The following is a 26189-nucleotide window of genomic DNA, read 5'->3' as shown; positions in this document are numbered from 1 at the left end:
AAGCGTCAGTGATTCAGCCAGAGCGTTTTCAGGGTAGTGGTGGGGCAGGAGCAGGGGCTGGCGGAGCTGAGGGGCACACGGATGTGGACAGCACGCGAGACCCTCTGTTCCCACAGCCAGAGCGTTTTCAGGGTAGTGGTGGGGCAGGAGCCGGGGCTGGCGGAGCTGAGGGGCACACGGATGTGGACAGCACGCGAGACCCTCTGTTCCCACAGCCAGAGCGTTTTCAGGGTAGTGGTGGGGCAGGAGCAGGGGCTGGCGGAGCTGAGGGGCACACGGGTGTGGACAGCACGAGAGACCCTCTGTTCCCGCTGTGGCGGGCGAGGGCACGGATGTGGATGGCACGAGAGACCCTGGGCAAGGGCACGGATGTGGACAGCACGAGAGACCCTCTGTTCCCACTGTGGCGGGCAAGGGCACGGATGTGGACACCACTGTGGCGGGCAAGGGCACGGACGTGGACAGCACGAGAGACCCCCTGTTCCCGCTGTGGCGGGCAAGGGCACGGATGTGGATGGCACGAGAGACCCTCTGTTCCCGCTGTGGCGGGCAAGGGCACGGATGTGGATGGCACGAGAGACCCTCTGTTCCCGCTGTGGCGGGCAAGGGCACGGGTGTGGACAGCACGAGAGACCCTCTGTTCCCGCTGTGGCGGGCAAGGGCACGGGTGTGGACAGCACGAGAGACCCTCTGTTCCCGCTGTGGCGGGCAAGGGCACGGGTGTGGACAGCACGAGAGACCCCCCTGTTCCCGCTGTGGCGGGCAAGGGCACGGGTGTGGACAGCACGAGAGACCCTCTGTTCCCGCTGTGGCGGGCGAGGGCACGGATGTGGACAGCACGAGAGACCCTCTGTTCCCGCTGTGGTGGGCGAGGGCACGGATGTGGACACCACTGTGGCGGGCAAGGGCACGGATGTGGACAGCACGAGAGACCCCCTGTTCCCGCTGTGGCGGGCAAGGGCACGGATGTGGACAGCACGAGAGACCCTCTGTTCCCGCTGTGGCGGGCAAGGGCACGGATGTGGACAGCACGAGAGACCCTCTGTTCCCGCTGTGGCGGGCAAGGGCACGGATGTGGACAGCATGAGAGACCCCCTGTTCCCGCTGTGGCGGGCGAGGGCACGGATGTGGACAGCACGAGAGACCCTCTGTGCCCGCTGTGGCGGGCAAGGGCGAGGATGAGGACGGATGAGGTGGAGGCGGAGGGGGTGCATGAGGAAGCATGCGCTGGCTTTCCTGCTGAGGTTTGGTTTTGTAGACACACTCTCCCTGTGCTGTGTGGGTGTGAGTGGGTCTCCCAGGGTCTGCTCCACCCATGGTGGACTGAGAACACTGGGCATGTTTATAGACCGAGGGAATAAGCCAGCAGAGGGGGAGAGGCTAACTACCCACCGAGCAGGAGGGTAGGTGACCCACGGAGATGCCGCCCTAGCAGGCAGGATGATGGGTGCACAGGTGTGCAGCGTGGCCTTGGCCACAGGAAGGATGCTTCTGTCTCCTGTACCCTATAAGACATGTGCTGCCTGAATGGCTTACCAGCCTCTCTAGTTTAAAAGTTCCAAAATTTTGTTTAAAAATCATTTCAAATAGGCAGATATTAGAAACAAAGGAACTCCCAAAAGAGGGATCAAGCTAAAACCACCACTACGAATGTTAATAAACACAGCTAACATGTACAGAGCATCTGTCACATGGCCGACACTGATAGGAGCACTTGACGTGGCATCCTCCCAACAACTCTGTGCATTGGGTGAAATTACCAGCCCTTTTCACAGATGCAGCAGCAGTGAAGCCACTTGCGCTAGCGGGTCTGAGGCTGAGCTGGGGCCGGGAGGAAAAGGAACGTCCGTCCCAAGGTGGGCTAGTACCACCAGCACCTCATGTGCAGCTCTGACACTGATGTCCATGAGGTGCCTGGAGGAGCTGGAGGGGGGAGCCCCCAGGCCCCCAGTCCCTCCTCCCTGCACCCAGAGGCCCTGGCTCAGGCCTGGCCTGGAGTGGAGCTTCCTGTGGTCACCAAGCACTCGCCCGTGCTGGGTGAACTGAAGGGATGTCAAAGCTGTGGTCCTTGACATTTATAACCACTGTCAGGCAGTCTTGACTGGAAACAGATGTCAGGAGAAGGTAGATACTAATTTAAGCCACACCAAAAAAAAACAAAGTGTGCCTTTGACATTTAAAGTAAGAGAAGTGAAACTAGCATTTTGCGATATCATTTACCTCTTTCCAAAAACATTTCTGGTGTCCACAGATGATAACTTCAGCTGCGTTATGCAAAGTGAGAAACACAGGAATAGCCTGAAAGAAAACAGAATAATAAGCATGAAAATATTTTCTTTGATCTTTTAGTTACATAATTCTTGATTTCTGCTTAAAAATAAAGATCCGTGGGAACTCCTGGCATTCGCATATACTGCATAACCCACTCCAGTAACAACTCCTGCGTGGACTGGTGCTCCTGGGTGTGGTATTGTTCTAGGCAGGGCGAATGTATGGCTCCCCTCCTATGGGTATTCTCATCAACACCTATTTGTTAAGCACCTGCTGAGTGTCAAGCACTGTGCCAGAGAACACATCCCGTGAACGAGGGGAACACAGTAGGGAGACTGTCCCTATCAAGGTTAGAGCTCTAACAGAGCGCACAGGCAGGTGCGCCCAGCCCAGGGAGGGGAGAGCAAGTCTTCTTGGAGGAAGTGAAGTCCAAAGGCTGCCTGAGAACTGAACAATGAACCAGAGTGAGCCAGACACAATGGGGAGTGTTGCAGGCAGAGGATCATACAATGGCCCCGAGGACAGAGTAAAGCCAGCTCCTCAGCAAGTGGGGGGAGTTGAGTGGGTGGAACAGAATGTGGAAGGGAGGAATTGGGAAGAGGAAGGTGGGAAGGTAATCACCTCCATATCAGAGACTCAGGATGTACCGAGGGCCATTGGCACCACTGAAGAGTTTTGAAGCAGACAGTGACACGACCTGAGCTGTGTGTTTAAAGGTGTGTGCAGGGTAGAGGACAGGAGGCAGGGACGGTTGCAAAAGTCTAAGGCATGGTAGACTGAGCCCCCCCAACCCTGTGCAAAAAATAGCCACACCCCAACCCCTGAGCCTGCGAATGCCACCTTACATGGTGAAAAGGGATCTTTGCAAATGTAATTAAGTTGAGACTCTTGAATAGGGAATTTACCTTGGATTATCTGGGCAGGCCCTAAATGGCAACACATGCATCTATCCAAGAATGGCACAGATTTGACACACACAGAGGAGGCTGCGACGTGACCACAGAGGCAGAGACTGGAGTGATAAGGCCACAGATAAGAAATGTCAGCAGCTGCATCCTCCTCTAGAGCCCCTGCAGGGGGTGCAGTTCTGCTGACATACCTGGACTTCAGCCCGGTGATGCTGACCCTGGAACTCTGGTCTCCAGAACAGGCAGAGACTAAACGACTGTTGTTCCGAGCCACCCATGTATGTGGTAATTTGTCACAGCAGCCACAGGAAACTAAGGCAAGAACAACAAGACGGTGGCCTGGACTTGGGAGTGGCAGTGAAGATGGGCAGTGTGTCCACAGTCAGGAGACATTTAGGAAACTGAACTGAGGCTAACATTTGAATAACTGGAATCAACTTCGCACCAAAACACAAAAAAGGGAGAAAAAGGAAAGTAACACTCCAGTGGGTTATTAAGACACACAAAGTCCCCACTGCGCATTGACTAGAGCTGGGCTGTTGGCTGGGAATGCCAGTCTCTCCTAATTTCATAGAACATCTTGACGAGGTGAGGGGGAAGGATTTAGGGGCATGGGGTTTTGTTATCGTCTTTGCTGTTGATGATGATGATTTCCTAGAAGGCAGAAAAAGGTAACAGACATGCATGGGTTTTGGCATCAGACTGGGCTTCAGGCCCCAGCTCCACTATCTGCTAGTGGAACAGGACAGTGACCCAAGCCCTAGTTTGCTCCTCTGAAGTATGAGGATAACAGTATCTACAATCAGCAGCTATTAGGAAGAACCGCGGAAATAATGACGGTGCAGGATGTAGTGAGTGGTTCAGGGGCACTATTCGAAAGGTCGTCTGTATTACCTGATACCAAGCCCACCCTCAGCAGCCTCCACAAGGCTCCTCAATTGGGAAACTGTCCCAGCTCAGAGCACCTGCTTAAAGATCACACTTCTCACCTACTCCTAGATAAATTTGGTCATTATCTTTTGGGAGGATATATTTTTACCTTGCTTTTAAAACTTTCATAACTTTATAGCCCTGCCCTATTTTAGCACTTTGTTCTAAGCTGCACTGATTTACTTCTCTCGAGTTCTTGCCTTACAGTTCCCTCGCCTTTAATGTTTTCTGCTCTTAGTTTATCTTTCATTAAAAATTCAACTCAAACTGCCTTTTCTTTTTAATTATTTTCTATTTTATTTGAATTTTGTGCTTTTTATTCCCCTTAGAATTACTTTGTTTTAAATTATTTTTATGAGGTTTTTGTTTGTTTGTTTGTAACTGGCTTTATCCACAATGCCATGTTTGGCACACTTGGACCCTGGCCTTCTAGTTCTCGGCTTGAGAAGATGGCAAGGAAAATCTTGGACAGGTTAATCATGCGGCACATGAAAGTGAATATTAAAGGGCAACTTGGATCTTATTCATTTAAATATTTTGACTCCTTGACTATAAAATCAATAATGAGGCCAGATTTAGGACTGAGATTATGGACGTCTAGACTCTAAATCTAAACCTCAAAGAGCCTTAATTTTCCCAACCTTATAACCTATGGACAGGTTTCTAAACCTCCCTGGGTGCTCCTCTGAGTATGGATTCTGGAAAGGGATCTATCTATACATATAAGATTGATTTTAAAGTGTACTAATAATAGCTACCAATTATGTGTTGAGCACAGGAGCAATTATTTTCATTGCATTCTCTTATTTAAACTTCCTCCGCACAACTGTATTAGTGGGTGCTGTGACCCTGATTTATAGGCAAGGAAACCGAGGCTCAGGAGAATAAGTAACTTGCCAGAGTGCTCACAGCTAGTTCAGGAACAGAACCATGACTCCAGTCCAGGCCCAACCGCAAAGTTCACATTCTTAGCTGCATGTTATTTTTTTGTTTGTTTGTTTGGTTTTTGCATTTTTCTGAAGTTGGAAACAGGAAGGCAGTCAGACAGACTCCCCGCATGTGCCCGACCGGGATCCACCTGGCATGCCCACCAGGGGGCAATGCTCTGCCCATCTAGGGCATTGCTCTATTGCAACCAGAGCCATTCTAGTGCCCGAGGCAGAGGCTATGAAGCCATCCTCAGCACCCAGGCCAACTTTTGCTCCAATGGAGCCTCGACTGAGGGAGGGGAAGAGAGAGACAGAGAGGAAGGAGAGGGGGAGGGGTGGAGAAGCAGATGGGCGTCTCTCCTGTGTGCCCTGGCCAGGAATCAAACCCAGGACTCCTGCACGCCAGGCCGACGCTCTACCACTGAGCCAACCAGCCAGGGCCGCATGTTTTAATATCTAAGTCATATCAAGCTCCTTGTATAAACATCCTAGACCTATCGCTGTCCATAGTCCAATACGACTGGTGTGTTCCAAGTCCTGCCAGTCGGCTTCCTCTAGTAATAAAACTGGTATGATCTAAAATGGAGGAACACAGAATAAACTTTATGCCAATTAAAAAAAAAGATATATTCCATTTGTACCTAAAAAAAATTCAATCAGAATTTCTCAAGCTATTTTTCTCTACTGTGAAGCTAGCAGGCTTTAGAAACAGTAGTTCTACAACTGACTATATCAACCTCCGTAGAGATCCATCAAAAACAATATTGAGGCAGTGTGATTTCCCTTGGCCTCTAAATCTGTGCACAAGACCCAGTGTGATCTATACTAATAGTTGAGGAGACCTACTAGTGACTGATTCCTTCAAAAAAACAGCCCTTTATTATCTTTATGGAGTGAGGGTCAGCAAGACTTATATTGCCAAATCCAACGAAATCTGAGAAAAGATAACAGCAATAACAACAGCGAAGACATACTGAATGCATATTATGTTCCAGACACTGTTCTAAGAACTTCTACATATTTAATCTTTATAATAACTCTATGAGGACAATACTACTACTATATTCTCATTACACAGATGAGAAAATAGAGAAATATATTCTGGTTCTTTTTTTAACCTGTCTCTTAATAACTGGATGATCTAAACACTTGCTTCTTGCTGAAGAGAACAGAAAAATAAGCATGCCTTCCACATTGTCAAGGCTGTAGGAATGGCCTCAACAACAAAAGATCCTAACATCTTTCATCAGGAAAAAGGGCCCAAGATCACCTACCATAAAGCCCAAATCATCATTGTGACACAAAATGAAATTGACCAAATTCAAATTCACTGCAGGAGAATTCGTTTAGTTACTTAGGGGCATAATTTGCGACGACTTTATTCTTAGAGTCCATTAGCATAAAATTCAACATTTCATTCATGTACCATTGGAAAATTTTCTCTGGCCGTGAAGAGATATTGGTAACTATAACTTAAAATCTTTCATTATTCCCATGCTTCCCAGAGTGGAATTTTGAAGACTTCATTGCTATTTTGTTCAGGTGTTAGGACTGACTTGGACCAGCTTCCTATGGAAAATAGTGGCCCTACTCACAGGCATGGCTTGGGTCACTCTGCAGAGGGGTGGATGACTTCTTCTTAAAATTTATAAAACAATGTCAATCTTACCTTCTTTTGAGGTGATTCTTCAATGTGTGGGAGTGGCCTTAACCTATAATATAGAATAATTGCACTCTAGGCCCTTGCCTTTATTTTTATTTTTTTTATAAAAGCACAACTTTTACCAAAATTGTGCAGGCCAGAAATAAGGTTCTAGAAGGCTGCCTAAAGGCAGTCTGCCGACCTGTGATGGAGCCAGAAAGCTCGAGAACGGTGGTTCAGCCCAGAGAACTGCTCCTACTGAGTCGCGCTGCGCCCCCATGCCTCAAAAACGCATGAAGATCCGAGAAACCAGGTTACCATTTTGTTCATAATAAAGACGTACTGCAGACCCTGCCTCCCTGAGCGGCCCTGTCTGCCCTTCGTGAGGACTCAGCGCCTGAGAGCAAGAAGAGCTCGGCTTCTCTGTGGCAATGCCCCCACTATTTGCTCACAAGCAGTGTGAGTCTTGTAACTTTTGTATTTGGCTGCAGAAAGCTCAAGACCCAACTAATATTTATTGTGTAAAATATCACAGCATAAATTTCTATGTGTTAAGTCTTCCTGTTATCTCGTTTACTTCTTTGACCTCTATTTTTAAAAAAAATGTTTATCTCCTTTTAATCATAATCATTCCTTTAAGCCACCAGACATCCTTTTTGGTGGTTGATGAGGTATTTTTGTACATGTATATATGTATAAATAAGCACATTTATAAACTGATTTGCATGAAGTAAGTTTAAGTGCTTATTTATATTAATTTTATTATTTGTTGTTAGATGACAAACTCCTTAAGGGCAGAGGACCAGACTCCCCTCTTTCCCAGTGTATCTTCAGTACAAGCTGAGAAGTCATCTCAGTCCTTCATGTGGGCATCACATTAAGCAGCTGACCCAAGTTTAGGAGTGGATGGAGCGCAGAGCGCATTCCTAGCAGCTGTGGCTGATGCAACGCTGTGAGAACACTCCAGCACCTGAAACCCTCCTAGGCACACCCAGGAGGAAGCTCGCCCGCTGAAGACAGATGGTGGTGACGGTTGCACAACAATGTAGATGTAGTTAACGCCACTGTCCCTCCAAAGACTGGCACACATGCCAGCAGAGCCATCACCACTGTGAGCTTATGCAGTGCAGGAAGCTGGAGAAGCAGGCCTGGATTGGCCCCAGTGAAGAGAGAGCAACGACACAGCGCCCCCACCCTGCCTCGGCCCCTCTCCGTCCTGCTGGAGGATCCCCTCTGGCGGGTATAATTTAGGGCAGAAACAGGGTGAGCTTTGGAGATGCACTGCATAGCTAACAAACTTGGGTCTGGACCTCTATTTTAACTTTTACTAGCTGTTGACCTTGGCCAAATAATTTGCATCTCAGTTTCCTCAGATGTCAATAGGAGTAATTAAGTCCAACTTCATGCCATGAAGGTTGGCAATGGGAAGGGCCCAGCACATACTACCATTGAATATTCATGGTGGCTATTCCCACAGTGAGCTGTGTGTCTCTCACTGACTCCCTCTGAAGTTCCTCAAGATCAGGAACCGTGATTTGTCATGAAGCCTCCAGCACACAGTAGGTCCCTAAGAAATACTTGATAATGGTTAGCCACAAGAAGAACCTCTTTCCCTTAACTCTGTATAGCATTTGGTTGTGAGTCTGAGGTGGAAAAGTCACGAAAGTGCTGTCCCACCGGGCCTTTGCAGAGTGAAACCAGCTTCCTCTCAGGAGCTGCACATCAGGAGAACAGAGCTTCCAAGTCTTGTCAGAGACAGGAGGCCTTTACAGAGCAAAGCTACCTCCAGAGTATTTTGCATAACAATGCACCCACGGATTTTAAATGAGCACTTGTTCCCCAGTTTTTCATGGATTCATTAAACTGACAGCTTGGCACCAGCATACTGATGCCTGTTTTCTATCTAACACAAGCTGTACAAGGACCTCATGTTTAATCCACTTTATGAAGTTTTAGGCAACTACGTGAAAACAAAGAACTCAGAAAACAAAGAAAGCACGCTACACCTACAACACAGTGTGTGTCTCCTGTCTGTCCTCCTCCCCTAACTGGGCTATTGGGGGTTTTGGTTTTTCCCTTTGCTCAAAGAGTTTGATTTGTGAGAGCTTCTTTTTACCTATTAAAGGAGACTGTGCTCTAGGTCAATGCTACTCACAGTGCTGAGCCTCAAGAAAATAAGCAGCCCGCACCAGAACATAAATCAATTCTTTGCGTCCTTCTACAGAAAGTATTGCTGTAAAAATGAAACGTCAGCTCAACTAAGCTGTAGGTTTAGTGTGGAAGTTGATGTGCATTCCGGCCCAGTCTCCTAGGATGGATAACACAGAGCTCACGACCGGCAATGTCTGTGGTTCACATTTCAAAAAGCACTTTCTAGGTTGTACAACTTCCCATCCGCCTGCACACATATTCACTGATGTTTATGATGGACTTTTGAGGGGTTTTATGCCATCTAGCATCCTTATCCCTTCTTTTGGTAAATGTAAAGCCGGTAGCCACGGCCACCATCACAGCTGCCTGGCCCGTGCAGGTTCGCATTGGATTAGGACAGTCTGTAAAGAAACAACGGAGCCAAGAACTGGTGGGCCACTAGCTTTAATCCTAGCTTGCACCCAGCGGGCAAGTAAAAACACACACTGGGCTCCAAAACCCACTCATTCAGTGCTCACAAAGCTACTGACTTATCCGAGTTTCCTAGAACAGTGGTTCTCAACCTTTCTAATGCTGTGACCCTGCAATACAGTTCCTCATGTTGCGGTGACCCCAAACCAAAAAATAATTTTGGTGGCTACTTCATAACTGTAATTTTGCTACAGTTATGATTCAGAATGTAAATACCTGATATGCAATATGTATTTTCCGATGGCTTCAGGCGACCCCTGTGTTTTGGTTGTTCGACCCCCGCCGGGGTCACGACCCACAGGTTGAGAACCACTGTCCTAGAATCAAAGGTTTCTAGCCCACTAGCCTTATTCACCTCTGTTCCCCATCTCCTCTCTGCACAAACTCTGCACAAAATGGCTTCTCCTTCAGCATTCCTCCATCTTGGCTGCTTCTCCTCTCCTCCATGTGGCCTTTCTCTACTCTCCTTTCTCTGCTCTCCTACAGCATGGGCTCCTCCTAGAATGTAATCCCTCTTCTCCCAGAACAATGTGATCTCTGTCTCTTTTGTGTGTGTGTGTGTGTGTGTGTGTGTGTGTATTTTTCTGAAATTGAAAACGGGGAGGCAGTCAGACAGACTCTCACATGCGCCCAACTGGGATCCACCCGGCATGCCCACCAGGGGACGATGCTCTGCCCATCTGGGGCGTTGCTCTGTTGCAACCAGAGACATTCTAGCACCTGAGGCAGAAGCCATGGAGCCATCCTCAGCTCCCGGGCCAACCTTGCTCCAATGGAGCTTTGGCTGCAGGAGGGGAAGAGAGAGACAGAGAGGAAGGAGAGGGGGAGGGGTGGAGAAGCAGATGGGCGCTTCTCCTGTGTGCCCTGGCCGGGAATCAAACCCGGGACTCCTGCACGCCAGACCGACGCTCTACCGCTGAGCCAACCAGCCAGGGCACAACGTGATCTTTCTTCCTTTTAAAACCTTTTGGCATGAAAGCCCTCCCCCAACACATATTAACCTAATCATGCTCACCCTAAGTAATCACCTGGGCCACGGGCTTCCACATGGGCAGCGCCATCTTTAACAAAATGAGCATAATATATTTTATCTGCCCAACAGTAAAGCACCCAACATTGAGGATCTGCCACAACCTCTCTTGGTTTGTGGAATCTAGGTATGTTGAGGGCTGGCTAAACAGTGCTCTGAGTCTTTCTAGCCACTGTGACTAGTTCAGAGAGGAGGTGGTCCAGGGCCAGCCAATCAGCATGACCCCATGCTCCTGGTTAGCTTTCAGACCTGTGCTGGGCAGTAGACCTGAATGATCCAAACAGCGAGAATCCAGGGACTCACACAGGAACCCCAAAAAGACAGTCTCTTTCCATCAGACTTCAAATTGTGAAGATCTGAGTGTGGAGTCAACAACACCCATGAGATTGGCGTCTGGCTGTGAAAGGAGGCAAAGGCAGAGAGCAGAATTAAAAGACAGAAACACAGAAACTGGATTGAGTGTGTTATTGGATCCTCTGGATCAAGCCTTGCCTGACATTTCACTCACGTGAAACAGTGAATTTCCTCATACGTAGACTAGTTTATGAGCTTTCCAACACTTGCAACCAAAAGAGTCTGGAGTTATGCATGACTACTATACCCTGGGCCTGTTCTAAAGTCCAGAGGCATTGGTCTTGAAGAGCGTCTCTGAAAAGGCAACAGGTCAGAAGAGCTGCCACTGTCTAGAACCAGAGGCAGACGATCAAGACTTCCCACGCCTGAGTTCCTTCCGCTGTCAGGTGGTCACCCAGCACCGATCAGGTGACCACGAGAAACATGAAGATACAGAAAATAGATCACTCTAGAAACAGGAAAAAGCACTGAACAAACAAAAAAATATTTTATTATTAGCACATGTTAATTATTCAAACGTCAAAATTCTGGCATCAATAACTACCCAGGTCTTAGAAAAACTTTAGAGGCCTTTGGACAACACATTGTTTTTCTACCAAATGCTACACTCCGCTACAGGAGGAGAAGCGCCCCCCGCAGGCCAGGCTGTAAAGTTAGGCAGCAGGCGAACAGGAGTCTGACTGACTCAGGAAGGGCGGCCAGAGCCGGCTGTGGGCCTCTGGTCTGGGCTGAGCACCACCATGCACTGCGGGTTACTCTCAGGACCACCCAGGACGCCCCCAGCCTCGCACTGTGAACACCATCCCATCTCCTTAGGGTTATAAATCATGATGTAAAAATTTTTATTTAATTTATAAATTGCTGCTATTAATTCTCAGCGGCTATTTTGCAATCCTGCTGTTGTCGTAACAATAGTATAGTCATCCAGCCAGGCAGATCTGGTTTGCTTTTCACTGTTCTCATATCTGACAGCTAAGGGGCCAACGTAACAACAAGCTTTACATGAAAGGACTGAATTGTTTTGTAAATTTTGCATTTTTCCAAAAATAGGAATGCAATCATTTTTTAATAGACAGAAAGTTAGTGGTCAGGGTAAAACACATGAAGAGTCATTACTTGCGGTACTGATTTTTCTAAAGCCATGTTCTTAGTCTCTGGTTAATGGTGGTAATAACGGATTCTCTTTCCATGGCAAACTCACTCCACTTTTGGAGTTCCATATAATGTAACTGGAAGAAGTTTGTTCTTCACAGCTCCCACCCTTGAGGAGCCCAATCCTGGGAAGACAGAGGAGGAGGAGGGAGTAGATTGATAAATCAGGGTACATATGTTGAGAGAAAATATCTCTAGATTATTTTGCCATTTGATTGTGCTGTATACCCCTCCCGCAAAGTTAAATTGTCTTCTGTCACCTTCTATCTGGTTTTCTTTGTGCCCCTCCCTCCCCTAACCCCTCTCTCCTTCTTCACCCCTCCCCCCTCCCCCAACCCCCCGCCCCTGTTGCCATCACATTCTTGTTCATGTCTCTGAGTCTCGTTTTTATGTCCCTTCTATGTATGGATTCATCTCAGTTTTTTTTCTGATTTACTTATTTCACTCCGTATAATGTTATCAAGGTCCATCCATGTTATTGTAAATGATCCGATGTCATCATTTCTTATGGCTGAGTAGTATTCCATAGTATATATGTACCAAAGCTTTTTAATCCACTCGTCCTCTGACGGACACTTGGGCTGTTTCCAGATCTTCGCTATTGTGAACAATGCTGCCACAGACATGCGGGTGCATTTCTCCTTTTGAGCCGTTCTATGGTGTCCTTGGGGTATATTCCTAAAAGTGGGATAGCTGGTCAACAGGCAGTTCGATTTTCAGATTTTTAGGAATCTCCATACTGTTTTCCACAGTGGCTGCACCAGTCTGCATTCCCACCAGCAGTGCAGGAGGGTTCCCTTTTCTCACATCCTCGCCAGCACTTATTCTGTGTTGTTTTGTTGATAAGCGCCATTCTGACTGGTGTGAGGTGATATCTCATTGTGGTTTTAATTTGCATTTCTCTAATGATTAGTGATGTTGAGCATTTTTTCATATGCCTATTGGCCATCTGTATGTCCTCTTTGGAGAAGTGTCTATTCATCTCTTTGCCCATTTTTGGATTGGTTGTTTGTCTTCCTGGTGTTGAGTTTTACAAGTTCTTTATAAATTTTGGTTATTAACCCCTTATCAGACGTATTGTCAAATATGTTCTCCCATTGTGTAGTTTGTCTTTTTATTCTGTTCTTGTTGTCTTTAGCTGTGCAAAAGCTTTTTAGTTTGATATAGTCCCATTTGTTTATCCTGTCTTTTATTTCACTTCCTCGTAGAGATAAATCAGCAAATATATTGCTCCGAGAGATGTCGGAGAGCTTACTGCCTATGTTTTCTTCTAAGATGCTTATGGTTTCACGGCTTACATTTAAGTCTTTTATCCATTTTGAGTTTATTTTTGTGAGTGGGGTAAGCTGGTGATCTAGTTTCATTTTTTTGTAGGTAGCTGTCCAATTTTCCCAACACCATTTGTTAAAGAGGCTGTCTTTACTCCATCTGTGACAAGTGCCACAAATGTCACTGCTCTTTCTTCCTGCACCTCCAGCTGTGCCTGTCCATCTTATAAAACAAGCTGGCCCTTCCCTGTTATCTGTTTATCTTCAATTCAGGTAGAGGGGGTACAAGGCCCCATGATGGCGCCAAGTCCAAGGCTTATTCTCCAATCTGGCTTGTGCTTTGTCCCCTGTTGACCTGGGAGCAGAAAGTTAAAAGGCAAAGGAGCAGAAGAGAGAAGGCTGTCCCCCCAAACCTCTAACACTTACCAGTCTGGACAGAGCTCTGGAACCAGCATAGATTATGCCCACAAACAGCACTGAAGCAGGAAGCCACATCAAAACAGCAGATCTAGAAAGAAGAAAAGAGACCATGATACACCTGTCACTTTATGTCCAAAAGACCTAGTTGGAATGTGTTATCCTTCAGACGCACCAAAGACAGTGACAGCGATTATCTAAACGTCCTGAGTGACTTGAGAAGTGTGACGTGGTCTGTACCTACTGAGAGTGATAGAGGCTAACAAAGCCATCCCGCCTAGAGCTCGCCACTCTGCCATCTACCTGGGCTCCTGATCCCACAACAGGGCATAGATGAGCTGGACGTGGAAAAAGCCTTCCTGCAGGTTGGGACAGGGGACAAATCTAATTTTTTAAGGGGGCAGTGAATATTATTCTTCGGATTTTAGGTAGCCAGAAGTTTTGAACTCATCCCAAATTATAAAAACTTTAAAAGGCTGTTTACCTGGGCAGTATATCAAACAGCTCTGTAGAACTACAGCAAAAGGAACCACAGTGTCAAAGGACAGGACTGGAAAATAAAAGCATGCTAGAACTTGGGCTGGGAGGCCATGTGCTGACTTCTTCAACCGTTAACCTGGAATGCTGGTTCCTGGAATCTTTAAGGATTTGATTAAATTGTGGCCCACCAAGAACTGCTTTTCATTACAGTTTAGACTTGGAAAGCCAGTAGCCATGGCCACCATCACAGCCACTTGGTTTTTGCAGGTTCGCATTTATCAATAATTCAGGCAGATGGTACTGAAACAACAGAGCCAAGAACTGGTAGGCCATTACCTTTATTCCTAGCTCGCACTTGGCAAGTGAATAAACACAAACACACTGGGCTCCAAAACCCACTCACTCGGCACTCACAAAGCTACTGACAAATCCGAGTTTCCTAGAATCAAAGGCCTCACCAGCCTCACTCAGTCCCCTCTGCATGCCTCCATCTTGGCTGCCTCCTCTCCTCCACATGGCCTCTCCGCCCTGTTACAGCGTGGCCTCTCCGCCCTGCTACAGCGCGGCCCCTCCTACAACGTGGCCCCTCCGCCCTGCTACAACGTGGCCCCTCCGCCCTGCTACAGCGTGGCCTCTCCGCCCTGCTACACGTGGTCTCTCCGCCCTGCTACACGTGGTCTCTCTGCCCTGCTACAACGTGGTCTCTCCGCCCTGCTACAACGTGGTCTCTCTGCCCTGCTACAACGTGGTCTCTCCCTTCTCTACAACAACGTGATCTCTCCCTTCTCTACAATAACGTGGCCTCTCCGCCCTGCTACAATGTGGTCTCTCCGCCCTGCTACAGCGTGGTCTCTCCGCCCTGCTACAGCGTGGCCTCTCCGCCCTGCTACAGCGTGGTCTCTCCGCCCTGCTACAACGTGGTCTCTCCGCCCTGCTACAACGTGGTCTCTCCGCCCTGCTACAACGTGGCCTCTCTGCCCTGCTACAACGTGGTCTCTCCCTTCTCTACAACAACGTGGTCTCTCCGCCCTGCTACAACGTGGCCTCTCCCTTCTCTACAACAACGTGGCCTCTCCGCCCTGCTACAACGTGCCCTCTCCGCCCTGCTACAACATGCCCTCTCCGCCCTGCTACAACGTGGCCTCTCCCTTCTCTACAACAACGTGGTCTCTCCCTTCTCTACAGCAACGTGGTCTCTCTCTCCTGGAACAACGTGGTCTCTCCCTTCTCTACAACAACATGGTCTCTCTCTCCTGGAACAACGTGGTCTCTCTCTCCTGAAACAACGTGGTCTCTCTCTCCTGGAACAACGTGGTCTCTCTCTCCTGGAACAACGTGGTCTCTCTCTCCTGGAACAACGTGGTCTTCTCCTCCCCAAAATGGCCTCCTAGCTCCTCCTTTTAAAACTTTTTGGCGTGAAAGTCCCTCCTCCAGCACACATTAGCATAACCAAGCCCCTTCCCAAGCAAGAATGTAGTTAACTGTATCACATGAGAGCATCATCACGTGAGCAGCACCATCTTTAACAATAAGAGTAAGCAAAACCAGAAAATACAGATTTTACAACTCATTTGCCCAATAAAACTCTTGCTCCTCAAGAAAAGCAAAACCCAGTGTTTTATGGAGTGCATATCACTGAGGTTGTACTTTGCTTACCCCTATCAATTAGAAATGCATTCAGTCCACCACGTCAGTTTCCCAGAGCTCTTCTATTAATAGCTATAAATAAATGAAACCATTCCAGCAAGCTATAACATAAAAATACAACTAACTCAATGAACTGCTCTCCTGGGATGGTGCTTGCTCAAGAAATGATCTTTGTTAATTTTATTAGCATGAGCAGGCACTCCACTCATGGTCAGACCTGCTTTTATACAACTTCCCAGGGAAATGGCATTAAAATGTTTCAGTCTCTTGCAAGGCCTTCAAACCCTACTTCCTGTGTCCATTCATTCAGCAAATACTTAGAGCAGCTCAGAAGGTGCTGACAGCACCAGAATTATTAACAGCAACATCACAGTTGACATTTGTTGAGCCCTGGCTACAGACCAGACATGGTGCTCAATGTTTTCTACACCATATCTTTTAAAAATCTGCACAACAGTCTTATGAGGAAAGTATTATTGTTATTATTCCCATTTTGCAGATGAGGAAACTAAGGCACAGAGATTTTAAGTAATTTTTACCTATGGTCAAAAGAGCTGGTAATGGCAAAGCCAGAATTTGAATTCAGGTCGGCCTGACTCTAAAGCCCTAGCTTTTTTTTAAGCCCTAGATTTTAACCACCCATTCATACATTACCCTCAAGGACCTCATACTCTAACGGAGCACTGACATGTAAATAAACAAGCAGCAAACACAAGGTTTTGTCTGGTAGCTAATGACCTGAGGAACTGCTAGTCCTGCAGCAATACTAGATGTCTGCACTTCCAACCAAAAGGTGCACACAGAAAGGAAGATGCCATCCACCATCCTAATGGGTCACCCGTAACATTAGCCAAAAGCTACTCCTCTAGGAAAGGGGTTTCCCATCAGATATGAAGGGTCAACAGAGACAGGATCCAGGCCCATGGCCCACCGTGCCCTGGAAGCCCAGAGAATATACTGCAGCGAGGATGATGAGGAAGGAAGGAAGGAGGCACTGGGGAAAATGGCCGCTAGCCGAGCTGCTGCAGGCCCAGGACTTTGGAATGTAAGGTCATTGAGGCCCCAGACATTGTGCTTCCTTCAGTCTCAAAGAAAACTCCCGCCAAGCCATGGACTTCAAGAGACATTAAGGTATCCAAGTAGCAGTGGACGTGCAGAAAAGAAAACATGGTGCCTGATCTGTGGTGGCACAGTGGGTAAAGTGTCCACCTGGAAATGCTGAGGTCGCCGGTTCGAAACCCTGGGCTTGCCTAGTCAAGGCATATATGGGAGTTGATGCTTCCTGCTCCTCTTCCCTTCTCTCTCTCCTCTCTTTCTCTCCCCCCTCTCCTTTCTAAAATGAATAAATAAATAAAAAAAGAGAGAGAGATTCTATAAAAAAAACAAAAACAAAAACAAAAACATGGCTAGGGAACATCTTGTATTTTACCCCTTCTACCCCAAAACACAAAGACATTAATTCAACTAGAAAAAATATACACAGGTCTAGTTGGACCAAAGCAACATCGGGGACTATGTTGGACCATGCAACAGAGCAACTGTGTTGAGCATATGGCTCCAAATATGGGACTGTGGCCCAGGCACAGGGACACTCGTGCTCGGGTTCTCCCCAACCATCTGCCTCAGGGCCCACGCTCGAGGTGGATGGAGCAGAGCAACCTGCACTAGTGGTGGAGCCTTAGACACCTGCAGAAGAGGTCGGTTACGGCGATTTATTGGGCCTGCCCCCAGTCTCTTATCAGTGAGACAGCTGCCTTCCTCCACCACACACCAACAGGAAACCAGAGCTGCTATTAGGAATAACAATTGTGAATCACTGGAGAAAGTGCTGCCAAGCCAGGCGTGGGCAAGACAAGTGTGAAAGGAGAGAAAAGGAAAAATAATGAAAAGTTGAATAGGTTCTGCATTCATATTGTTTCAAACTATCAAAGTTCTCACCTTACTAAAAATCAGAGTAAATGTTAAGTGTAGTTTATGGAAGAAAAGACTCAAGTTAAGACTAGTTGACAATTCATATATAAAAGAAAAGCTTTACCCAAAGATTAGCTAATGAATGCATATTTATACATCTTAAATGAAAATGGATTGTTCCACTTTTTCCGTGGGAGCCACCAAGGAAGCGTGGCCTTCTCCTCTTCATACCATGGTGTGTGCTTGTCCACTGACATCAGTGTACTCTGAAAAAGAGGAAGCATCTGGCAAAAGTGTCACTGTGCTTGCTATGTTCAAGGCTCTCATTGACCAGATATTGTAAAGTTTGTTCACACTGACTTGCGCGAAAGCAATAGCCAGCCCTACGCTGCCAGTGAATCAGCAGGTCTTCAAACCAGAGCCAAGTCTCGGGGTGCTCAAATTCCCAGAGCTTGAGGTAGTGGGACCCATCATTCTGGCCAGGGTACCTTCAGAAAAATGTGCCATGGGGCTGCATGTTTGCACCAACCAAACCCTGGCACCACTGCCACTGCAGAGTGAAGAAAACGCAGCAGCGATGTGTCCTGTGCTCTGCATGGCTGCCTCGGCCTCACCAGAGCAGCTCATGTCTAAAGTCCATCGTGCTGAGGAAATTCCCAGAGCATCAGCCCAGTGTGTGGATGTCCTGGGTTTGAGCCCCAGTCAGGGCACACAGGAGAAGTGACCATCTGCTTCTCTCTCTTCCCTCTCCCCCTTCTCTCTCTCTTCCCCTCCATCTCAACTGGTTCAAGCATTGGCCCCAGGCACTGAAGATAATGCAGTTGATTTGAGCATCAGCCCCAGACCGGGGTTGCCAGGTGGATCCTTGTTGGAGGGAGGGAAGGAGGGAGAGAGGGAGGGAGAAGCTAACCAGGCAGTGGCGCAGTGGATAGAGCATCGGACTGGGATGTGAGGATCCAGGTTCAAGACCCTGAGGTCACCAGCTTGAGTGTGGGCTCATCTGGTTTGAGCAAAGCTCACCACAAGGGGTTACTTGGTCTGCTGAAGACCCCCAGTCAAGGCACATATGAGAAAGCAATCAATGAATAACTAAGGTGTCACAACAAAAAACAAATAATTGATGCTTCTCATCTCTCTCCGTTCTTGTCTGTCCCTATCTATCCCTCTCTCTGACTCTCTCTGTCTCTGAAAAAAGAAAGAAAGAAAAAGAAAAAAAGAAAGAAAGAACAAGAAACTCAGCCCCGGAATGATTTCAAAAAGGTCCATGCCTCTCAGTCAATGAGTGCTGGCAAGAGCAAAATGAGAAACTCTTGTCATACTCAGCACAGGGGACCTAGCATCACCTATAATGATGACAATGATATCTTCAGAGCCTTCAGAAACATCCCTGGAATTACTCTGCTTAATATAAGCAAACTGAATATTTTGAAATTTGCTCCTGGTGGGCACGTGGGCCGTCTCTGCATTTGGAGTGAAAGTGCTTTCCGCAAGTTAGATGATCTGTGTGGCACTTGGTGTAAAGCTGCCTCCCTCAAGAAGAACTACAACCTTCCCACACACAAGATGCTCAGTAGACATTAGCAGAATCTTGAAAAGCCCAGAGATCCAAAGAGCCCTCTGGGCACCACGCAAAAAGTCTCATCACAGAGTCCTGAAGGAAAAGAATCCACTGAAACGCCCAAGAGTCATCTTGAAGCTAAACCCACGTGCAAGACCATGCGCTGGAACACATTCTTCACCAGGCCAAGAGCCACAAGCTCTGGGCGGATAAAGCGGCAGCAGCAGCAGGAGCCAGGTCAGATGAGAAGGGGCTCCAGGCAAGAAGCCTGTGGTAGGGAAGGAAGAAAAGAAGGCTGTTGGTGTTACAAAGCTGAAGAAGCCTTTGGTGGGGAAAAAAAAGCTGCAGCTACCAGGAGACCCATGGCTGAGAAGAAGCCCACAGGAAAGAAACTCATCACAGAAGAAAAGCATACGGCATAAAGTTGTTTATTCCATAAAGATCAAATCACTGTGGACAGCTAATTTTAAATAAAAATCAGATCACAAACAAAAAAGAAAATAGATTGTTTCATCAAAAGATGATTCCCTGATTTATCTGACTTTCAGTTAACCCACTAGTTATTTGTCTGACAAAGTCAGGTAAGGGAATGAAGTGAGGCCCTGGCCGGTTGGCTTGAGGGGTAGAGCATCGGCCTGGCGTGTGAAAGTCCCAGGTTTTATTCCCGGTCAGGGCACACAGGAGAAGTGCCCATCTGCTTCTTCACCCTTTCCCTTCTTCTTTCTCTGTCTCTCTCTTCCCCTCCAGCAGCCACGGCTCCATTGGAGCAAAGATGGCCTGGGCGCTGATGATGGCTTCATGGCCTCCGCCTCAGGCACTAGAATGGCTCCAGTTGCAACAGAGCAGCGCCCCAGATGGGCAGAGCATCACCCCCTGGTGGGCATGCCGGGTGGATCCCGGTCGGGCGCATGCGGGAGTCTGTCTCTCTGCCTCCCTGCTTCTCATTTCAGAAAATTTCAAAAATAAATAAATAAATAAATAAATAAATAAATAAAGTGATTTAAAAAAAGCATTTGATTTTTTTTATTAAACAAGAACATCAGAAAAGCAAACAAGTCAAATGAGATGTAAAATCAATTTTTATTTCATTGGTGAAAATGCACTATACAAAAGGCTGAAAGTATTGAAGTACCTGCACGTTCCCTGATCCCCTAATTTTTGTGAGCAGTGTATTAACATTTCCCTCACTCCTCAAATGAACTGTAAGTTTTATTTATAAGCTAGTGGGGAGCCATGTGTGTTTTGTTGATATAAATAAGTGTGAAATACTCTGAGAAATGTTACAAAGGAGAGGAAAGGACTATAACACCATTGGGCATCTGACCTGGTCAGTGAGGCGAGGGAAATTTTCCTTAAATAAGTGATATTTGAGATAAAATCCAAAATTAAACTGGTATAGGGGTGAAGTAGAGCAGCAAAAGAGACACAAACATTCCAGACATAAATATAGCATGTGCAAAGGTCCTGTAGCAAGAGGAAATTGGAGGAAGGAAAATATACTTTCAGTAGATGGAGACAAATCCAGGGGTAGGGAGGGTGTAATACAACCTAATTTGCATTTTGAGAATATTGACTATAGCATGGAAAATAGATTAAAATGGAGTTAGGGATGTGGGGCAGGGTATCAGTTAGGTGTACATTGCAGTGGTCCAGACAAGAGGTAATGGAGATGGAGAGAATGGACCAATTTGAGAAACCGATAGAACCTGGTGATAATTTCTACTGGGGATGGGGGATGAGGGATAGAGACACCAAAGACGACTCCCAGGTTTGCAGTTTGAATAGTGGATAAATGGGTGCACTAAGATATGAAAAACGAGAAGAGGTTTGGTTGGGGAAATCATTAACTCAGTCTTGAATATTATGAACTTGAGATGCTTTTGGAACACCTAAGCAGAGATGTCAAGTAAAGCACTGGATGTAAGGGTCTGGGGAGCCTCCCCTGTTCTCTAGTGATCAAGAACGCACTATTAAGTGTGCCTTACATTTGATTCTCCTGCATTCCCTTACCCCTGGTTTTGAGGCTACAATTCAAATGTATTTTCTTCAACATAATTTCCCTCTTGGTCTATTATTCTCAGCAATAAGAGTTGCTTAAGGTTTAGTAAGACTTTGTCACAAACTTATTCTTCATTAATTGTTTATTCCAAAATTCTAAACAACACTGAACTGAAATTTACAAGCTAGTGGGGGATACAGGCAGCAGACAGACTGCGGCATCGGCATCGTGGGAGTGCACTGGCAGGCCTCCCCCGTGGGGGCGCACCGGCAGGGAGTGGGAGCGCACTGGCAGGTAGTGGGAGTGCACCGGCAGGCCTCCCCCGTGGGAGCGCGCTGGCATCGCATCGTGGGAGCGCACGGGCAGGCCTCCCTCCAACGAGAACCTGCTGCAGGAGTGTAGTCAACTGGCAGCATTTACATACTTTGAAGAATTGTTTCCACTTGCGCTCCAGGAATTAGAATTTAGAACTCTGCCTTACAGGGTTTCCACAGCTGTTAATGTGCTACCACAACACAGAGAGGTCAGACCTTTCAGGGGTTATGTGGCAGATAAAATGCATCGGAAGTGTCTTCCAGATTTTTTACAGGTGGTGTAGAAACAGGTAAAGACACAAGCCATAAGGGCGCCGGTGCTTCTGTGTGCTTTTGCCATCTTTCGACATATTTTTAAAACACCATTTCTTCAGGAAGAAATAAAATTATAATTTTAAAACCCTAGTTAGCTCTGAGGCACTGTAACTGAGGATTATTTTCAAAGGAGATACAGCGATAACAGATGGAAATCATGTCTGGTTTTGGTCACTGGAGAGTATAATCTTATAATTGGACACGGTTACGTAAATCATTAGAAATAATAATTAGCTCTCATCACACCCAAGGAATGTCCAGCAATTAGCTAACTTTAACCAGTAGCTCTAAGAGATGGACGAACTTCACAAATTTCTCTGGGCTGTGCCCTTTCTTCTGTCAGGTCACCTACGGCTGGGGCCATCTAGGGGTCATCTAGAAGTGGGGGGCAGGAAGGATGCAACACAAAGAGAGAAGGTTTTGTGCAGCAGAAAAATATGCCTTTGTGGTCAGGCAAACCTTCACACAGAAGGTTTATAGCCCAACTCTAAAGCTAGTTGATTCATATCCCAAATCTAAAGCTAGTTTGCAATGAGAACTGTTTAGTTTTTTTTGTTTGTTTGTTTTCATTGATAAAATGGGGATAATAATGCAGAGACAGCTATGGAGAAGATGAACCAATAGAATGAACATGCAGGATCTAGGGCAGTGCGTGGCACATTAAAAACAACACTCGATAAATGTTCTCCTCTGGCTTTTCCACACTTAACCCCAAGGACAGGAGCCATTAACGTAAAATGGCCAAAGACACCATAAAGAAAGGTGACAGCCCTGGACAGAGCTCAGCTGGTTAGAGCCTTGTCCCGAAGCGCAGAGGCTGCCGGTTTGATTCTCGGTCAGGGCACATTCACTTGTTTCCCTTTGCCTAGAATGTAAGCTAGTTGAGGGCAAGGATTTTTGTCAGCTTTGTTCACCGCGCACCCCAGCACCCAGAACAATGCCCAGCATATACATAGTAGACACTCAAATATTTGCTGAATAAATCACCACGTAGAATGTTCATAACTTAGCCTTCTCCCTCTGGATTGGTGCAAGGGGCAAACAACAGCAACAAAATATACCGGGAAACGGCAGTTGTGACCCGAATTCACACGTCTCTGTCTGCTTCTCTCAAACTCTGAACAGAATTGCCGGTGCGCACAGATACTCAGTTTTTGAGGGCATGGGTGAGAACAAAAGCTGCCTATATCCTGCCAGCTGCCTCTTTGAAATGACCCTGATGGGGAGTCAAACAATTCCAAATTCAATAAACATTTATAACAATCGTGTTATAACCTATAACCATGACAACAGAAAACTAACTGCATTAAAAACCAAACATGATTTTCTTCAATAGACATGAACTTAGACCCTTGGAATGGAGGCTGTTTTGTTTTCTATAATAATTTATCTTATTTTCTTATTAAAAACTAGTACCTATCCATGCTGTAAAACAGTGGTCCCCAACCCCCGGGCCATGGACCGGTACCAGTCCGTGGGCCATTTGGTACTGGTCTGCAGAGAAAGAATAAATAACTTACATTATTTCCGTTTTATTTATATTTAATAAATGATGTTTTATTTTTAAAAAACGAACAGATTCCCTCTGTTACATCTGTCTAAGACTCACTCTTGACGCTTGTCTCAGTCACGTGATACATTTATCTATCTCACCCTAAAGGCCAGTCTGTGAAAATATTTTCTGATATTAAACCGGTCTGTGGCCCAAAAAAGGTTGGGACCCACTGCTGTAAAATATTGAAAATACAGATCATCAAGAAAAACATTACAATCACAATCCTACTACCCAACAATAACCACTGCTAAGACCTTGCTATGTCTCGTTCCAAACAATGCCAGGTGGCCACATATGAATACGTCAATAGAAATGGGACCCTACTGTATGTATTACTTTATAACCCACTTAACACCTTTCCATGTCAGAAATTATTCCCGATTTATTCACCATTGGATACTAGGCTACTGCTGCACATTTAAGTTAATCCTATTTTTTACTATTCTAATGTTGCAATGGTTATCTTGAATATACTCTCTTATGTTCATGATGTTTTTGTAATATTCACCATAAATCCCCCAAGAGCAATTGCTGTTCAAAGATGCATGCATTAAAGTTTGTAACTGGTTATAAAATTGCCTCCCAGAGGCTCTACTGACTCACCCTCTACTATGGACCACACGGTTGTGTTCCCCAAAAATTCACATGTTAAAACCCTAACTCCAGATGGCATTTGGAGGTGGGGCATTTAAGAGGAAGTTAGGTCATAATGGTAGAGCTCTCGTGATGGAATTAGTACCTGATAAGAAAAGAGCCCAAACTATTTATTAATGCACTCTTTCTTTCCCCATTACTCATTCATAAGGTGGCACCATCTGGACCTCCTGTGCTGGTTTATTCTTATATTGTCCTAAGTGTCAACAAAGGAGGCAAGATGGAATTAAACCCTGCGGTGGCCCTGGCAGAATCTGGGGTCTCTGTGGTGCACGGGCCTCTGCGGAGTGGCTGAGCCAGTGAGTGTGAGTCTGTGTCTATGTGTGTGTGTGTGTGTATGTGTGTGTGTGTGTGTGTGTAGGAAGGGATCTCACAGCAGCTCTCAGGGGGAAAGATAACAGACTGTACAATTGCAGACTGCAGTCCCTGTGGAAGGACGTTTGCCACAGGGTCTGGTTTGAAAATTGTGGTGATACATGATTGTTCTTCCCGGATTTATTATTTATATCTCACACAATTTATAAGCACAGATACAAATACGTCATCTTGCTTGAGTTGTGGACTTGTTTTTTGCTTGAGTACACTCTGTGGTCCCTAAGAACCCCGCTGAACACAGCATTTTACACGAATGTAAAATGTTGGTGTGAATTATAATAAAACTGTTGTTATTGAGATGAAGGTTAATTAAATTAAGTCACTTGTTTTTCAAATAGTGATATATTATTAATGGAACATCTGTTCCCTGAAAATACTCAGTTTATCTGTTCATGACTGCCTGAAGGGCTCCTTGAGCTGAATTCTTGAAAACTCTCTGTGTTATACTGACACCCAGTGGACCCATAAACAGTTTCCAAACATGAAAATAACAAGCAACCAAGGTACCAAGGTTTACATGTTGACTATTGGCCTAAACAGTAATACCTTACAATTATACAGTCAACACTGTTATCATTTACAAGGACTTCTAGATATATTAACTCAATACTTACAAAGATTCCTAGATCTTATTTTTTTGGTCCATTACTGGTGACTGTAGTCCCCAAAGAGTCTTATTCCCTTTTCTCTTTCTTTTCCTCCTCTGCATAGACGTTCCTCCTTCCCTCGTCATCCTTCCTCTGACTCACAGAGGGCCACACACCCTTGACAACGTTCAACCCTAATATTATTTGAAACCAAGAACCCTGTGAAGATAGTCTGTGTGACAGAGAGTAGCTTAGAGTTGTAGTCAGCAAACCATGGCCCACAGGCCAATCCCCACCTGCTCTCTGGTTCTGAAAACAGCTTGCTGTTTGCAGACAACCATCCCTGCCCCTTATGCACTGCCTATTACTGCTTTCCTACGACAGAGGCCGAGTGGAGTAGTTGTGACTGCGACGGCATGGCTCACAAACCCTAAAATATTTACTCTCTGTCTCTTGTTTGCCGAGTCCTGATTCAATGCAGGCAGCTGGGCCCCAACCTCCGGACTCACAAGCGGGGCTGCCCAAGGTTTCTCACACGAGGCAGCGTCGCTGGCGAGATAGAAAGGACCTGGTCACCATCTTGTCTGTGAAGTTTCATTCTTCAGGCACTTTCACAAGTGGTTCTTTCCATTTGGAATCATCACTTCTTCCCATTTCCCATTTCATTCCCTGGCCCAAGATTCTCAACATATAACCCCATATCCTGCTCAATGGAATTCGTGTCACTTTCAGTGAGGTTCTCACAACCCCTGAAGGTCAGCCAGGGCCAGCGCCCAAGTCCCAACATTGTCCTGTGTGAAAGACCACTCTCCTCCTTCCCTGTAGGCCAACCTGGACCCTGCTGCAGAACTCGGGCTGCCACCTGAAGCCGCCAGCCAGGGGGTCACCCTCCCCCCGATCAGCAGACACCTCACCACTCCCACAAGGCCCAGGGCTGGTGCACAGCTGAGCCTTCGGACTCAGACTGCAGGGACAGCCTAGAGCAGAGGAGATGCCAGGACTGAGAAACAGAGACCAAAAAGACAAAAGTGAGAGAAATACAGGTTGCTCAGGCCCCCAAATCCTCAGTGAGACGGGCTAGAAAAGAGCTCTCCTTTCTAATACAAACAAGGAAGAGGAAAAGCCCAGTCAAGCACCTCGCCAGTCCACAGTCCACAAGGGCTGACGATCCAACTAGCAGACACAGGCTTCGATCTCAGATCTGGTGGTGGTGCACTTCACACTGCCAGCTCCGCCTGGGAAGGGGCCACCAGGGGCTGTGCTGACACACA

The 26189-nt window shown here is 46.6% G+C and overlaps 1 protein-coding gene and 1 pseudogene across 1 annotated transcript in view; one reads left to right on the top strand and one right to left on the bottom strand.

The window, feature by feature from the left end:
* Positions 1-26189, bottom strand: part of LOC136315052 (UDP-N-acetylglucosamine transporter TMEM241-like) — a 127375-nt gene that overhangs the window by 84317 nt on the left and 16869 nt on the right. Inside the window, exons 6-7 of the mRNA XM_066246248.1 lie at positions 13533-13614; positions 2221-2298 (exon numbers count right to left, since the gene is read on the bottom strand). Of these exons, the coding sequence (XP_066102345.1) occupies positions 2221-2298; positions 13533-13614 (160 nt within the window). The remainder of the gene's footprint in view (positions 1-2220; positions 2299-13532; positions 13615-26189) is intronic.
* On the top strand, positions 17794-19541 carry LOC136315598 (large ribosomal subunit protein uL4 pseudogene; annotated as a pseudogene).

This window comes from Saccopteryx bilineata, chromosome 11 (genome assembly GCF_036850765.1).
Source record: "Saccopteryx bilineata isolate mSacBil1 chromosome 11, mSacBil1_pri_phased_curated, whole genome shotgun sequence".
In the NCBI taxonomy this organism is placed as follows: domain Eukaryota; kingdom Metazoa; phylum Chordata; class Mammalia; order Chiroptera; family Emballonuridae; genus Saccopteryx; species Saccopteryx bilineata.
Note: the sequence above shows the minus strand (reverse complement) of the source record. Positions and strands in the feature narration are given on the sequence as shown.